Source organism: Lepidochelys olivacea, assembly GCF_965140295.1.
Source record: "Lepidochelys olivacea isolate rLepOli2 genome assembly, chromosome: 3".
Lineage (NCBI taxonomy): Eukaryota > Metazoa > Chordata > Testudines > Cheloniidae > Lepidochelys > Lepidochelys olivacea.
In genome coordinates this window covers 43,583,057-43,601,228 of record NC_140413.1, presented here as the reverse complement: position 1 = coordinate 43,601,228, position 18,172 = coordinate 43,583,057, and the positions used below count along the sequence as shown (strand labels likewise).

The following is an 18,172-nucleotide window of genomic DNA, read 5'->3' as shown; positions in this document are numbered from 1 at the left end:
CAGGGTAAATTCTCACAGCTGACAGTCGAAAGTCACTTTCTGCCAACTGTCTGCAGTATTTCCTTAAGGCGTCAATTCAGGAAATCACTTGAGTATGTTCTTAAGTCCATCTCTAAGCAGTACAGCACTTCAGTATTGACTTCTGTAAGACTTAAATACATGCTAAAAATTTAAGTGCTGCCCTGAGTGAGGGTGCTTTTCTGAACTGGAGCTTGAAATTGCATCTTTTAGTTACATTGCTGCCAAGCAATGAATTGTGGACAGTGAACAGAAAGACACTATGAAGCAAGATGTGTGGATTTGTTTAAAAAACATTAACACGTTTTTGCAGCATCCACCTAAACTTATTAAGAACTAACACTGGCAAATCATGAGTTAAAATACCTCATACCATTTTAGGTGAGGTCTATGAATCTGCATGATGCAATTCACTAATTATAAAATACAGGGAATTTTTGTCACTCCTAGATTTAGCCCTCATGTTATCCTGCTGTCCTCAAGGAGATGGGGCTGGGCAAGAACACAGAGGCTGGCCCCAGGTTTTCTATACTGATACCTATTCATGATACCACAAGGTGTCTCAATAGATCCCTGTAGATCTCTGGGCCTCTGTATAATTGGGCCATGACCTAAGTTCCCTCTAAGCTGTGTGGCTGGGTGGCCACCCAGCAGGCTATCAAGTGTCGTGCACTTCAGGTGTCCCTCCCCCACTGCCATGCTGTTCCTGCTCTCTGCCTTGGAGCCCCTGGCCAGCTGCTCCCAGGAGCCTCCTGCTTGCTGTGCAGAGTAGGGAGTGGGGGGAGGAGCTCAGTTGTCAGGGTGTCCCCTCCCCCCACCCCTGTACCCCATCTCCACAGAGTGGGGGGCAGCGCATACGGCAGAGCTCAGGACAGAACTCAGGATGGAGGGAGCTTGCTGGCAGCCGTTGTGTCAGAACAAACAGGCTTCAGACTGCTGAGTGCCGATCTACTTAAAAGGGCAGTGTACTAAAAGGGGCAGCATCTCTCTCTCTCTCTCTTGCTCTCACACACACACATACATGCACACACGGTGTGTCTGTCACACTCGCCTACCAACACACACTTGTATTATTGTTGTTGTTACTTCATACTTTCAAAGTGTGTCGTTTTAGTTTTTTGACTGGTCTATGCATTTCATAATTTTAATTTCTCTCTTATGGTTAAATTTAATTCTTTGTTCGTTGTTTAGTGATTTCTAAAATGCCTAACCTGTCCTGGCTGTAGTAATTATCCTTCTGGTAACTTTTTAACAAGATATATTATATCTAGGTTTTTTGTTTCTACTGGTGGTGCACATCTGCACATTACCTCGATATGGTGCACGCTACACAATTCATTCCGCACATGGATGGAAAAAATAGAGGGAACACTGGCCATGACTCTTTTTCCTTTGCAAACCTAAGTCCTGCCCCAATGGAATAATCAGCTGGAAGATCTGTGCTTCTCAGGTTGATGGTGTTTAATGTGATTTTTCTCTGTCTGGCATATTTTTCTGCAAGAAGCCATGATTGTGCTCATAGTGTCGGATAGGTCTTCACAGACACTGCCAGTACTGCAGGGAATAACCTCATGATTTTTTCTGTCTCCTTTGAATTCTGATGTCTCTCTTTATTAGAAAGAAGGCTCCTAGGGTCTATGATAATACAAATTACCAATAAAAGGTCTTCCACTGAATTGAATACAGGATCTCCTGTGCCAGCACATCTTTTGGAAGACTACTCAAATATAAGGATCTACAAACACGTACCAAGATCTTGGTTTACAAGGCAGTTGTCATCCCTCCCCCCCTTCTCTATGGGTGTGAGACCTGGGTAACCTACAGGCAACATTTCAAGCAGCTGGAGTGGTTCCAGCAGTTCTGCCTCAGGAGGATTCTCAGGATCAGCTGGGAAGACTGGTGCACTAACATCAGCGTTTTCTTTGCTGCCAACGTCAGTAGTATAGAAGCTCCGGTCATTTCAAAGACACACTGAAAGTACATCTTAAAAAGGGAGGCATCAACCCAACAAACTGGGAGGACTTGGCACGGAACAGAATATAGTGGCATCACACCACACACCAAGCCACAGCTCACTTTGAGGAGAACAGATGTGCTCACGAGACAGAGAAGCAACAAAGGAGGAAAGAAAGGGCACAACACTTCAGACAAGAACTGTGTCTCCTCCAAGATTGCACCTTCACTTCTGTGGGAAAATCTGCAGGGCAAGAATTGGGCTCCTCAGAAATTTAAAAACTCACCAATGAAGCCATTTGGCAGAGAGATATCATCCTCTCATCGAGAGCTCCATCGAGTCACAGCTCCATCCCTGGCCCACTCCCAGCCCAAGACCCACTCCCAGCTGCAGCCCTAGCCTCTGCCCCCTTACTCCTGTCCACATCCCCTGAGCTATGGCCCCGCTCTGGGCCCAAGCTCCGAGGGGTGGGGAGGGACATGGACAGGGGTAAGTGGGGGAGGGGCGTGACTCTCAAAAGTTTGGGGACCACTGACATAACCTGTAGTAAAAAGAAAAGGAGTACTTGTGGCACCTTAGAGACTAACCAATTTATTTGAGCATAAGCTTTTGTGAGCTACAGCTCAGTAGCTCACAAAAGCTTATGCTCAAATAAATTGGTTAGTCTCAATGGTGCCACAAGTACTCCTTTTCTTTTTGCGAATACAGACTAACACGGCTGTTACTCTATAATCTGTAGTGACTCCTAGTGCATCAGCTTAATAAGCTATACTGGGTCACTAATTCTCCTAAAATCCACAAACTACTCATTATCTCAAAACATTTCTAGCCAAAACAACAATATGGTAGGGGCACCTAAAACCAAAGTTACTATTGACTCACTCTCTGTCCAATCCTCCCATTCTAATTAAACTGCAATTATGCAGCTGTCTGGTCTTGTCTCACAAAGGCCGAAGAGCATTCCAAGCTATGTGAAGTTTGATTTTCAGCTGGCAGTGACTGAATCTACAAAATGGTTGACTGCAGTATTGTCAAGCTCTGGGGTACATGCAGGAATGTCAACAGTGGGTGCCATGCTATTACACAGCACAAATGAGACAGGACTGCCTGTTCAGCAGCTTGAGTTCAGGAAAGCTTCCTTACTGTTATCTTTACAGTAACAGCAGCAGAGGAGCAGATATAGAATAAATCCTCATGGAGCTACAGAAATCACTGAGGAGAAAAAATAGAGAATGGTCGCTCTATATAATAATAATGTAGAGGGAAGAAAGTATCGGGATAACAGCCCTGCACCAACTCCCCTTCCCTCGACAAATTCCCAGGCCCCGGGCCCCTGCACCTCCCTTCCTTTAATAGGTATGACCATCTTTGTTGACTTGTTGCTGGTCTACCTTCTGTGTTGTTGCTGAGGTGTACTGACTGCAACATATGTCACTGCTGGCCATCTTACAGATGATAAAACCTAGGTGCTCCTACATGGAGGTAGAAGCTTCCATTTTTGGAGCCTTCTGGACTCTGTCCCCAGTGTTTCATGAACATAGTGTAGCTGATAGTATTGACAGCTGCATAGCCAGATATGTCACACCACATGCAGACTCAGAATATACCTGATATCACAGAATCATAGAATATCAGGGTAGGAAGGGACCTCAGAAGGTCATCTAGTCCAACCCCCTGCTCAAAGCAGGACCAATCCCCAACTAAATCATCCCAGCCAGGGCTTTGTCAAGCCTGACCTTAAAAACCTCAAAGGAAGGAGATACCACCACCTCCCTAGGTAACACATTCCAGTGCTTCATCACCCTCCTACTGAAAACGTTTTTCCTAATATCCAACCTAAACCTCCCCAACTGCAACTTGAGACCATTACTCCTTGTTCTGTCTTCTGATAACAATGAGAACAGTCTAGATCCATCCTCTTTGGAACCCCCTTTCAGGTAGTTGAAAGCAGCTATCAAATCCCCCCTCATTCTTCTCTTCCACAGACTAAATAATCCCAGTTCCCTCAGCCTCTCCTATAAGTCATGTGTTCCAGTTCCCTAATCATTTTTGTTGCCCTCCGCTGGATGATTTCCAATTTTTTCATTATAGTGTGGGGCCCAAAACTGGACACAGTACTCCAGATGAGGCCTCACCAATGTCGAATAGAGGGGAACAATCACGTCCCTTAATCTGCTGGCAATGCCCCGATTTATACATCCCAAAATGTCATTGGCCTTCTTGCTAACAAGGGCACACTGTTGACTCATATCCAGATTCTCGTCCACTTTATCCCCTAGGTCCTTTTCTGCAGAACTGCTGCCGAGCCATTCGGTCCCTAGTCTGTAACGATGCATGGTATTCTTCCGTCCTAAGTGCAGGACTCTGCACTTGTCCTTGTTGAACCTCATCAGATTTCTTTTGGCCCAATCCTCTAATTTGTCTAGGTCCCTCTGTATCCTATCCCTACCCTCCAGCATATCTACCTTTCCTCACAGTTTAGTATCATCTGCAAACTTGCTGAGGGTGCAATCCACACAATCCTCCAGATCATTAATGCAGATATTGAACAAAACCGGCCCCAGGACAACCCTTGGGGCACTCCACTTGATACCGGCTGCCAACTAGATATGGAGCCATTGATCACTACCCGTTGAGCCCGACAATCTAGCCAGCTGTCTATCCACCTTATAGTCCATTCATCCAACCCATAGTTCTTTAACTTACTGGCAAGAATACTGTGGGAGACCGTGTCAAAAGCTTTTCTAAAGTCAAGGAATAACACATCCGCTGCTTTCCCCTCATCCACAGAGCCAGTTATCTTGTCATAGAAGGCAATTAGATTAGTCTGGCATGACTTGCCCTTGGTGAATCCATGCTGACTGTTCCTGATCACTTTCCTCTCCTCTAAGTGCTTCAGAATTGATTCCTTGAAGACCTGCTCCATGTTTTTTCTAGGGACTGAGGTAAGGCTGACTGGCCTGTGGTTCACTGGATCCTTCTCCTTCCCTTTTTTTAAAGATGGGCACTACATTAGCCTTTTTCCAGTCGTCCGGGACCTCCCCCGATCGCCATGAGTTTTCAAAGATAATGGCCGATGGCTCTGCAATCACATCCGCCAACTTCTTTAGCACTCTTGGATGCAGCGCATCTGGCCCCATGGACTTGTGCTCGCCCAGCTTTTCTAAATAGTCCTGAACCACTTCTTTCTCCACAGAGGGCTGGTCACCTCCTCCCCATGCTGTGCTGCCCAGTGCAGTAGTCTGGGAGCTGACCTTGTTTGTGTAGACAGAGGCAAAAAAAGCATTGAGTACCTTAGTTTTTTCCACGTCCTCTGTCACTAGGTTGCCTCCCTCATTCAGTAAGGGGCCCACACTTTCCTTGACTTTCTTCTTGTTGCTAACATACCTGAAGAAATCCTTCTTGTTACTCTTAACATCTCTTGCTAGCTGCAACTCCAGGTGTGATTTGGCCTTCCTGATTTCACTCCTGCATGCCTGAGGAATATTTTTATACTCTTCCCTGGTCATTTGTCCAGTCCTCCACTTCTTGTAAGCTTCTTTTTTGTGTTTAAGAGCAGCAAGGATTTTACTGTTAAGCCAAGCTGGTCGCCTGCCATATTTACTATTCTTTCTACACATTGAGATGGTTTGTCCCTATAACCTCAATAAGGATTCTTTAAAATACAGCCAGCTCTCCTGGGCTCCTGGTATGTTCAGCAGCAGTCAAGCAGTTGGTTTTGTAGCTTCTCAAAGTACTTTTAATTCATTTAGATGCCCAATTCCCATTTAAAGTTAATGACACTTGGTCTATCTCAAAACTCACTTCCTTCCTTTTCAAGTGAAAGGTATATTTCTTTGACTATTGCCTTTTCTAACATAAATACATAGCAATATGTAAAAAACAAAAACAAAAAACTGCCCTAAAACATTATCAAAACCAAACACTCCACTGCACTCACTCCTACCCCTGAGGAAAGGTTGTGAGAACAATCAACATGTGACAGATGTGGAATCGCATTGCTTAATCGACAAGTGGAAGATGCTCAGATGTTACAGTGATGAAAGCAGTAGAACATATATAGATTAGAATCACAGCAGTTGATTGTGTTCATTACAAGAAGCCATGGTATGTACTGTAATTTCAATATGCCATAATCCATGTTGGTGTTTGTTTGAAATTCTTCTTGTGTTATGGGGAATATGTGACCAGTATTCTCAAGTAGCTGGTAAAGAAACTAAGTGGGTATAGTAAAAGATTTAAAGGCTGTTCCTCAGAAACAGTAAACACAGATTTTTAAATGTAAGAAAATCCCCAGCAACGAAAGCACAGAGTTCATCTCCAGGCAGGGAACAGACTAACACATTTAAAATTCTGTTAGTTCATGTTTATAGTGGTTTATATAGTGCATATACTTGGAGTTTCATTTTCTTAAGCTTCAAAGAGAATATCAAAAAGCCGAAATGTAAACAGTCTGACACAGGCCGTCAGAGACCTAGTTTGCAAATAAATGTGTTTAATGAAGTTTCATTTATTGTATGCACTCTTAAAAAACGCTGCCAGTCCTCAACTAAATTTTTGCAGACCTTATGTGGTATAGCCTTTACATTAATGAGTACTAATGCTCTATTTTAACATTGTATTTTTCACTTTTTCCTTGGAAAGGGTTTTAATATAACTTGCATCTAATGATTTAAAAGATTGGGTTAAACGATTGATACAACATCCTAATTAACTCACTGAATTGTTACCGTATGTATTTACATAGTTTTACTGAACGAATTTTCTGTGAGCATAATTAGAGTGATAGCTAATGTTTACAATTCGGGGAGCCCAAACTTTGTCCATGCAGGGGTCACAATGACAACTTGATAGGAGCTTTTTGGGGTGCACAAAAATGGAACAAAGTACTGCTTTCTTCACATGGCAATGTGGTTTCTAGAGACAATGGGTCCCAGCATGCAATGCCCCATTTTGCTCTGAACTGAGGCCTGTAGTCTACCTGGGCAATGCCCCAATCCTAAAACTGAAGATGGTCCCAGGAGATGGGACTGTAGAACTCCTTGGATTACACTTTAGCCATCAAATTTAACTCTATTTCTGCTTATTAAACACCAGTATTATTCTGATGCTTTAACCACATAGGCTCTATCTATTGACTTTCATCCAAAAGAAACACAGTTCTGTGCAGTAAGTAAAATGTAGGAAAAGTTTCTCAAGAACAATAATAAGTCAGCTCAGTTCCTAAAAGCCTTTATCTTCAATGTAGTACTACCTTGACTGTCCTCAATGTCACAGTGGATACTAAATAACTTCAGATAATTAAGGGCTTTCATAAATGAGGATCCAGGAGCCTGCAGAGTTTATAAGCTCTACATGTGAGTGGCTGCACAGTTGGTAAATTGTATAGGAAACAGTGTTTCTTCTGTAGACCTTATTAACACAGCAGGTGAATGACCTTTTATTGAGGAGCTTCTATCCACCTCCCTTATCTGCTGAAGTCAAACCTTAAGGTAGATCTCTGACCTTTGCATATGATAGCTTTGATCAGCTGGAATTTAAATAATCAAAGGTACCACTGTGTTACATATTTTTTATGAAGCTTCAGAGGCGTAATACATTTTATGTGCACACCTCAAAACAGTAAAAATTGTGTAGATGGACCTGTGCAGCTATTTAAATTTACTTTGCTGACATTTTTAGGAAGATCATAAATAATGTAATCCAGTTATTCATCTTGACAAGCAGTGGCATCTTGTGAACTATTACATATTTTATTGAGCTTGACTGTCATTCTCAGATCACTCATCTTTTACTATTTTCAAGAGGTTTTTGCAAAATATGTGCCATCCTCAAGGACTCAGGCCCCATTATTTCTAGTAGTTCTTCACAGATGCAGAGTTAGGAAAACTCCATAGTCTGACAAAAGTCATGCTTAGAATAGCTTTTCTACATGGAGAGCAGGTGGAGGTGGTGCCGTACGATCTTGACAGGTGTTAGCTAGTGCCAGCCATTAGATATTTGGCAGGTGTGTAAATAACCCTTAGACTGGCTATGATACCTTATTACTTGAGAATGCAGTTTGTAAGAAAACAAGATACCTATGAGGAATGTACGTTTTAGATCGCACACCCTTTCTTTAAAACTGTGCTAGAAACTGAGTTGTATGACCAGTACTACAGAAATTGATCTATGTCGAAACTGCATCAGATTATGGAGTCCTAGAAATGTAGCGCTGGAAGGAACCTCAAGAGGTCATCTCGTCCAGCCCCCTGTGTTGACAGAGGACCAAGTTCAGCTAGATCATCCCTGACAGGTGTCTGTCTAACCTGTTCTTATAAACCTCCAATGACAGGGATTCAACAATCTCCCTTGGTAACCTAATCCAGTGTCTAACTAACCTTATAGTAATTTTTTCTCAATATCTAACCTAAATTGCTCTTGCTGCAAATGGACCTAATTGCCTCTTTTTGTACCCTTGGACATAGAGAAAAATTGATCAGTCCTCTTTACAATAAACTTACCTATTTCAAAACTGTTATCACATCCCACCCTGAGTGTTCTCTTCTGTGGACTAAATATGCCCATTTTTTTTCAACCTTTATAGTACTCTGTGTATTAAGAATTGCATTTGAAAAATAACAGGTAGGCTCTTGCTACAAAGCCATGTAATAAATCTGAATCCAAGCCATGTAATAAAAGTCCTGAAAAATAAACAAAGGGACTGCTGCAAGTTTGACCTGTTCTGTCTTGAATGATCAAAGACAGCTCTGGTTTTCCCTAACCATTTTCTAACAAAAATCATTGCTAAAATCATTATCTTTGTCAGTATAACTCTCTTAACTTGGAAAGCTATAGAATTGCTTGTTAATGTATAATGCATTATACAAATACCCAATTTACAAATCAGTCTAAGTAGTAATGCATTATAATGTTTATATTCACAGCCAATTACTCTAAGCTTGTAAAATGACCTCAACTTGTATGTATGTGAAATACATCACTTTTAGTGATTACACTTTTCTACATGTAATTAAATATATGACTTTCCTTACATTTTTTCACCATAAATAAGCGCAATCTAAACAAACATCACAAAATCTATGATTTTTTTTGGTTCACTTTTCACCAGAAATGTTAGTAGCGATTGGACATCTAACATAGTGAATACCAGTGACAATGAGGTAGGATCTGAGTCCTAAATAGGGAAAGAACACACTAAAAATTACTTAGATGTCTTCAAGTCACCAGGGCCTGATTAAATAATCTTGGGATACTTAAGGAACTTACTGAGGCTACTGAGCCATTAGAGATTATCTCAGAAGGACAGGGCAGATTTCAGAGAACTAGAAAATGACACTATATTTTCCCATCTGTAAAAAAGTGAATAAGGACAACCCAGAGAATTACAGACCATCAGCTTAACTTCAGTACCCAGAAAGATAGTGGAACAAATAATTAAGCAATCAGTTTGCAACCACCTAGAAGATAATAAGGTGATAAGTAACAGTCAGCATGGATTTGTCAAGAACAAATCATGTCAAACTGACCTAATAGCTTTCTTTGATCTCACACGTTCTTGTCAACTGCTGGAAATGGCCCATCTTGATTATCACTACAAAACGTTTTTTTTTTCTCTCCTGCTGGTAATAGTTCACCTTAACTGATCACTCTTGTTATAGTGTGCATGGTAACACCCATTGTTTCATGTTCTCTGTGTATATAAAATTGTCCTACTGTATTTTCCACTGCATGCCTCTGATGAAGTGGGTTGTAGCTCATGAAAGCTTATGGTCAAATAAATTTGTTAGTCTCTAAGGTTCCACAAGTACTCCTGTTCTTTTTGCGGATACAGACTAACACGGCTGCTACTCTGAAGCCCTGTGGATGGAGGGAAGTGGTAGGTGTAGTGTATCTTGACAATAGTAAGGCTTTTGGTACTGTCCTGCATGACCTTCTCATAAACAAGCTAGGGAAATACAACCTCGATGGAGACTAAAAGGTGGATGCATAACTGATTGAAAAATTGTTCACAGAGAATAAGCATCAGCAGTTCAGATCCAGCTGGAAGGGCATATCCAGTGGGGTCCCATAGGGATCAGTTCAGAGTCCGGTTCTGTTCAATATCTTCATCAGTGATTTAGATAATGGCATAGAGTACACGTATAAAGTTTGTGAAGTATATCAAGCTGGGAGGGATTGCAAGTGCTTGGGAGGATTGTTTTGAATTTTTATCCTATCTGGAGAAACTGGAGAAATGGTCTGAAGCAAATAGGAAGAAATTCAATAAAGGACAAATGCAAAATACTTCACTTTGAAAGGAACAGTCAGCTGCACACCTACAAAACGACTGCCGAGGAAGGAGTACTGCAGAAAGGAAGCTGGGGGTCATAGTGGATCACAAGCTAAATGGAAGTCAACAGTGTAACACTGTTGCAGAAAACAACCACCACCCATCATTCCGGGATATATAAGCAGGAGTGTTGTAAGCAAGACGTGGAAAGTAATTGCTTCTCTCTACTTTGCACTGATTAGGCCTCAACTGTAGTATTGTGTCCAGTTCAGGAAAGATGTGGACAAATTGGAGAAAGATTAAATGTTCGACGGTATTGGCCTCCGGGAGCTATCCCAGAGTGCTCCATTGTGACTGCTCTGGACAGCACTCTCAACTCAGATGCACGATTGTTTGCCGTTGCTCTGACGCAGGGAGGGGCGACTGACGACACAGCTTATAGGATTGGCTTACAGGGAGTTAAAATCAACAAAGGGGGTGGCTTTACATCAAGGAGTATTTCAGGCAGGACTTCACGGAGGGTTCCAATAAGAAATGGTGCACCTAAGTTATTGTTCTTATTGGAACAAGGAGGTTAGTCTGGCCTCTGATTGATACATGGCTAGATTTACCTCGCTGCACCTTCTCTGTGAGTGACTTCAGTGTGACCTAGAGGAATGAGTCCCCTGGGCGGGGGTTTGCAAATGAGTACAAAAAAAATCTGATCTATTTCTTGTTTTGATACACTCCATCTATCTTTTACATCTTTGGCTGGCAGCAGACGGTGCAGAAGGACTGCATGCCATCCACATCTCATGGCTGCTCGGCAGAAGATGGTACAATGGGAATGCTAGCCATCCTCATCTCTTGCCTGCCCGGCAGAAGATGATGCAATAGGACTGCTAGCAATCCATATCGCCTGCCTGCTCACCATAAGATGGTTCAATAGGACTGACTGCAGGACTAAAGAGAATGACCTGATCAAGTCACTCCAAATTTAGTCCCTGCGCCCATGTCTGCCCAGGCGCTCCTGACTAACCTCACACAGGCGACCAGGAGCACCTCGGACATGACGATGACGGCTACCAGTCTTATTGCACCATCTGCTGCCACAAGGCAATGGGTTGCTGCTGCTGTGTAGCAATGCAGTACCGCGTCTGCCAGCACCCAGGAGACATACGGTGACAGTGAGCTGAGCGGGCTCCATGCTTGCCGTGGTATGGCGTCTGCACAGGTAACTCAGGAAAAAAGGTGCGAAACGATTGCCTGCCCTTGCTTTCACGGAGGGAGGGAGGGAACGGAGGCCTGACGATATGTACCCAGAACCACCTGCGACAATGTTTTAGCCCCATCAGGCATTGGGATCTCAACTCAGAATTCCAATGGGCAGCGGAGACTGTGGGAACTGTGGGATAGCTACCCACAGTGCAATGCTCCGGAAGTCGACTCTAGCATCGGTACTGTGGAAGCACTCCGCTGAGTTAATGCACTTAATGCACTTAGAGCATTTTCTGTAGGGACACACACACTCGAATATATAAAACTGATTTCTAAAAAAACGACTTCTATAAATTCAACCTAATTTCGTAGTGTAGACATACCCTATGAAATTAGTGTATCTGAAGGCATCTTCCGGTTGTTTTCTGTAAGTGTGGTCTTCATTCTGGAAACAATTAAATTTTTAGCTTTTCTGGTTGCACATAACCTTACTGTGACATATTGGTTCAAGCAGGAGACAGGAGGTTTTATTCCCAGCCTTGCAACTGACTCACTGCACTGCTTTTAGAAAATCATATAACCCCTTTGTAGCTTAGTTTACCTACCTATCTATAAAATAAGCAGAATATTTGCCTATCTCAACAGAGTGTTGCATGACTTAATTACCACATTTAATGTTTGTACAGTGCTTTGAGAGCCTCTGGTGAAAAGAACTGCATAAGTGCAAAGTAGTAGTATTTTAATGTTTTAGAAATCAATGCATTCTTTAAAGTTTGGACCTATGATCTGAACTTGTTTTCTATATGCTGATGGGGTTTTGAGTTAAATGTAGTTATGACCATTTCAATGTAATGCTGCGAACGGCTATACTGATGAACAACTTGGGATATGCATCCAGCAAATGCACTTGTCTAATGCAGTGGGACATAATTAGCATTGATGTAGTGCTTTATGTCTCCAAAGTGCTGTACAAATATTAACTAATTAATCCTCTCAACAGCTCTGTGAGATTCTTTATTTTGCAAGTGGGGAAACTGAACAGAGAGGTTAAATGATTTTCCCACCACCACACACAGATTTGGAAGCTGATCATGAATTAGACTAAATCATGCCTTGCTCCTACTTTTCTGCTGAATGCATTTATCTCATGTACTCTGATGTTTCATACATTTGCATGGATACTCCATTGGATACAGCTGTCAAATATACACACAGAATTCCAACACTAAATATTTTAAACAATTTCAGCTGTATTGTTTTGAGATTGACTCTGATAGCAGGGGATTGGACTAGATGCAGGAGGACCGTTCCGGTCCTATATCCTCATTGCTAAAACAACAGACATATAAATAGAGACCACTGCCAGGTCACCAAACCAGTGGTCTTGTTTTGTAGGTTGATGGATTAATTAATAAAATAGATGTGTAGTTTAAACAATCTTCATCAAAAAAACAATGCTTTCAAATGGTGGAGATATTTCAGCAAAAAAAGTAAGAATTCTGTCCATTCTCCCCAGTCTAACACCAATTTTTTTAGTCATTTCCCCATTTTCTATCTACCCCTAGATTGATGTCAACAAGATTGAACAGGCTATTTCTTAAAAAATAAGAGATCTTCTAATACATGGAATATCGTCTCTATTGTGTCTTCACCTGACTATCTATTTGACAGTGTCTGGAGTATTTAAAAATATTCTGTCCCAGCTTGTGGGAGAATTAGCTTGATTTATACAGTATTTTGTTGTTTGTCTGTGTGAGTCAATGGATGTGTGAAGAACTTATTGAGAGAATGCTAAATCGAAGGATGGAGTTTGAAATGTAGTTGTGAAATCCATAGTAAATCTTACCTCTTGTGGAAATGCGTTCCATGATCTAATTACAGGTTTTTTTATATTAGAAATCAAAGTAGAAAAAAATAATAGCGTTTAACAGTGATTCAGTGAGGATCATATGTCACTTATAATGTAATATGTATTATCTGTTTTCCTGTAAGATTTAACTGTATTTTTTTTCTCTTGTTCTTTTTATTTCAACAGTTCTACCTAGCCACACTTGTGGAAACCCGGGAGAAATACCTAAAGGAGTGCTTCATGGATCAAGGTTCAATATCGGAGACAAAATTAGATACAGCTGTATCTCAGGCTACATCCTGGAGGGCCATGCGATGTTAACATGTATTGTGAGTCCTGGAAATGGTGCATCATGGGATTTTCCAGCTCCATTTTGCAGAGGTACAAAGTGTGAATTAATGGAGAAAATAAATACATATATGCATTAATATAAATACAAAATACTAAGATAGTGATGAAATAGATTTTTTTTTTATTTTAGGATGGTTATAGGTAATGCTAAAGTAGTTTGTTGATTTCACTAGTTCTGCGTTAACTGACAGTTATTTTTCTTAATGTCATTAAACTATAATATTTTATCTAAAATATAAACCTGTGCAGAGGTGGAATTGTAGCCCTGTATAAAGTGGGATTCATAGTACTTCCCTACCTCTGAGGGGTTTGGTGTGGATAAATACATTAAAGACAGTGAGGTGCTCAGATATTACAGTGATATAAGTGAATCTGGGGAAAAAAAAGTAATTTAATAGTTTATTCATCAAAAAATGCAGTTTGGGGTCAGCCAAACATATTCATGAATACAGATCAAAATTGGTGAATAGTTTTTGCTAGATTTTTTTTAAAAAACAGACTGCTTAGTTTCTATATTTCTGAATTGAAATCTTATGACTTTGTGTTTCAAAATAACATTTCATTTAGAAATTTAGCTAATTTTTATTTTAAAATGAGGGTATAAACCACTTCAAAATGAAACAAAGCAATCAAAAAGAAAAAAGGAAAACTTGTTTTGAGTCAAACAATATTTCGTTCGATACACCCTCCCTCATAGAATATCAGGGTTGGAAGGGACCTCAGGAGGTCATCTAGTCCAACCCCCTGCTCAAAGCAAGACCAATCCCCAATTAAATCATCCCAGCCAGGGCTTTATCAAGCCTGACCTTAAAAACTTCTAAGGAAGGAGATTCTACCACCTCCCTAGGTAATGCACTCCAGTGCTTCACCACCCTCCTAGTGAAAACTTTTTCCTAATATCCAACCTAAACCTCCCACACTGCAACTTGAGACCATTACTCCTTGTCCTGTCCTCTTCTACCACTGAGAATAGTCTAGAACCATCCTCTCTGGAACCACCTCTCAGGTAGTTGAAAGCAGCTATCAAATCCCCTCTCATTCTTCTCTTCTGCAGACTAAACAATCCCAGTTCCCTCAGCCTCTCCTCATAAGTCATGTGTTCCAGACCCCTAATCATTTTTGTTGCCCTTCGCTGGACTCTCTCCAATTTATCCACATCCTTCTTGTAGTGTGGGGCCCAAAACTGGACACAGTACTCCAGATGAGGCCTCACCAATGTCGAATAGAGGGGAACGATCACGTCCCTCGATCTGCTCGCTATGCCCCTACTTATACATCCCAAAATGCCATTGGCCTTCTTGGCAACAAGGGCACACTGCTGACTCATATCCAGCTTCTCATCCACTGTCACCCCTAGGTCCTTCTCTGGAGAACTGCTGCCTAGCCATTCGGTCCCTAGTCTGTAGCGGTGCATTGGATTCTTCCGTCCTAAGTGCAGGACCCTGCACCTATCCTTGTTGAACCTCATCAGATTTCTTTTGGCCCAATCCTTCAATTTGTCTAGGTCCCTCTGTATCCTATCCCTCCCCTCCAGCGTATCTACCACTCCTCCCAGTTTAGTATCATCCGCAAATTTGCTGAGAGTGCAATCCACACCATCCTCCAGATCATTTATGAAGATATTGAACAAAACCGGCCCCAGGACCGACCCCTGAGGCACTCCACTTGATACCGGCTGCCAACTAGACATGGAGCCATTGATCACTACCCGTTGAGCCCGACAATGTAGCCAACTTTCTACCCACCTTATAGTGCATTCATCCAGCCTGTACTTCTTTAACTTGCTGACAAGAATACTGTGGGAGACCGTGTCAAAAGCTTTGCTAAAGTCAAGAAACAATACATCCACTGCTTTCCCTTCATCCACAGAACCAGTAATCTCCTCCATCATGAATGTCTTTCAGTTTGATGAGAGAGAAAATTAAAAAAAGAAAATCCATTTGTAACTGACTTGATTTTTTTTTTCAGTTTGGCCCCCAAAACAAAAAAAAAATATTTGCTCATGCTGTATGAGTACTGCAGATAGTGGTCACAATTAAAGTGGTGATTGCCAACATTTGGCATAGTGTAGAAATGGCTGGCAGGTACTGACTTTTTGTTTTTTATAATTCCACTATATCTGGACCAGAATAGCCCAAATTCTTAATCCATTCCCATCTCTAATAGTTTCTATCAAGAGTATCTTTGATTGAAAGCTTTATTAATCTATATAGAAGTACTTTAAATAGTGAAATTTATAAAAAAGAAGAAAACATCCCAATTATTAAGTTAATAATAAAGACAAATCTCACAAAAATTTCAACCATATCCAGTGTATGTATATACAACTGTATATGTAATCTTCAACTGTAGTAATCTTTTTCTGTAATAATAGTTGGTAAAATTAACACTTCTGTCTGAACTTTTTTAAGTTAATGGTGTCCCTTTAACTGAGCATCAATCTGAAAACACTTTTCTTTTTGATACTCTGCAGGGTGCTCTCAAATACCTTCTGTTTGAGAAATATTACTAATTCTAGCAGTATTTCCAATTTTAGGTATAGGGAATATCAGGGGAACTGACTATTTTAAAAACCGGAATGAAATTAAGTACACCTTCTGTACCTAAGTGAACCATACCTTTGAAGAAGAGTCAGATGAAGCCCTAAAAGCCTCTCAAAAGTAGTGCAAGGACTAAATGAACTGCAGAGCCTTGCATGGGCCCTCTGTAATGGAGTGATTTTTTCCCCCACTCCTCAGAGAAATTATTCAAAAGATACACTGAATTGTATAAGTAGAGACATTGGATTGCTGCATTTTAAATTCCATGTTCAGCTAATTTTGCAATTACTTTCCTTAATATTTTCAGATGCATTAGCAACTGTTGTCAAGTAATTATGTACTTGCTGAACAAAGTGGCATTTCTAATAGAGATACATGACTCAGGCTGGGGAAATTTCAAAAAGGACTTGGTCTTGTATTTCGTTGACTATTCACTTTTCTGAACAGTTGTGGCAGGCTTCAAACAACATCACTAAAAGTATAGTGCTCAAGTGATACTTCATGGAATAGAATTGCAGAGCAGATTCTATGACGTCATTTGAGGAATTCTGGTAGCACCGTGAAAGTCTAGCTAGTGTGCAGTTTTGAGGTAGCTTTGCTACACTGCCATAAAAATATATTTTAAGTTAATTGGACTATGGCATATTTTCCTGACACTGGAATATAATAGTGCAATGAGAAAAATTGTTTTTAGATAGATTTCCTTTTTAATGGAAACCACTTTGCCAGCAGTCTAGAAAACAACTGAAAAAGAGAGAGTTAGCAGGCACATGCCAAAAAGTTGAAGCACTGCTAAAAATTGTCCATGTGTTGTCATAAGGTAAGTCAGAGTAGTCATGGATATTTCTTCTACTACTGGACTGGTTAACTGGGCAGTTTACATACACAAAAAGACGGAGGGGAACGCCTGGATAGCTGTTCACACAACGTACTTTTCTCCTTCTGCATTGACATTAAATCCATTTTAAAAAAACACACAAACACAAAGGCCTGACTACAGTACACAGCGCAAAAAAACCTTAAAGTTGGCCAGTTGAGTAATCCCCTGCCATAGGAGAACTTGATATCCAGGTGATATAGGGCTGATGTTGCAGAGTTTAGCTGGCAGAGTCAAAACTTTTAGTTGTGTGCCTCCAAATCTCTTCATTTCTTCTACTCTTCTATTTTTGCTCATATAGGTCAAAGATCTCTCTCACCCCCAAAGGTCTCTCTTTCTCTCTCACCCCCTAGCATACCTCCATCACTACTGCCATTCTCTTCTTTGGCTCTTTCAACTTGCTGCTGTGGCACATATGCCTGATGCAGCTCTTGTAGCATTGTTTCCCTGTACCTCTGAGCAGTAGCCCCCTGATCCCTCTGTTCACAGATTTCAGAATGTCCTTGTTAAAGGTATGATGGTGTTCTACAGTGATGATGCAAAACACTGCAACATGTGATATTCATAGTTCTGCAACAGTGTTGCCTACTACTATAGTTTTATAAACGTGATGGTTCACGGAGGTGCCTGTTTAAAGGCAAGATACCTGTCCTATGCTTCACATTACATTTTTGAATGCAGAACATCAAAACTGTATAAAATGGGATACCTAGTTTTTTTTAAATGCTTATATTGTGCTTATTTCCATCCTATTTGTGTCACCAATGCCACATGTGTTGCACTTCTTATACTTCACATCTTCCTCCACTTCCTGACTCAGCACACATCTCAACTCACCCAACCCTTCTCTCCATTGCTCTCTTCCTCCACCATCTCCAACCCTGTGCATGTATTTAATGAAAAATGTATACATGTTATATCTCATTTCTCTCTTTCCCCTTCCAAACTACTGTCTTCCTCTTCTACAAGCCTACATTTGGGTTATAAGGCCTCAAATAAAAGCCCACAAAATAACCAGTAGCCCCTTTTTCATGCCCCAAAAGTGCTCACTTTTTTGTTCGTGGTGGGGGGAATGAACAATTTACAAATGTACAGTTTGAGATAAATATCTGAT

At 41.0% G+C, this 18,172-nt stretch overlaps 1 protein-coding gene across 1 annotated transcript in view; it reads left to right on the top strand.

The window, feature by feature from the left end:
- Nucleotides 1–18,172, top strand: part of CSMD1 (CUB and Sushi multiple domains 1) — a 2,028,540-nt gene that overhangs the window by 880,227 nt on the left and 1,130,141 nt on the right. Inside the window, exon 4 of the mRNA XM_084623138.1 lies at nucleotides 13,477–13,671. Within this exon, the coding sequence (XP_084479264.1) occupies nucleotides 13,477–13,671 (195 nt within the window). The remainder of the gene's footprint in view (nucleotides 1–13,476; nucleotides 13,672–18,172) is intronic.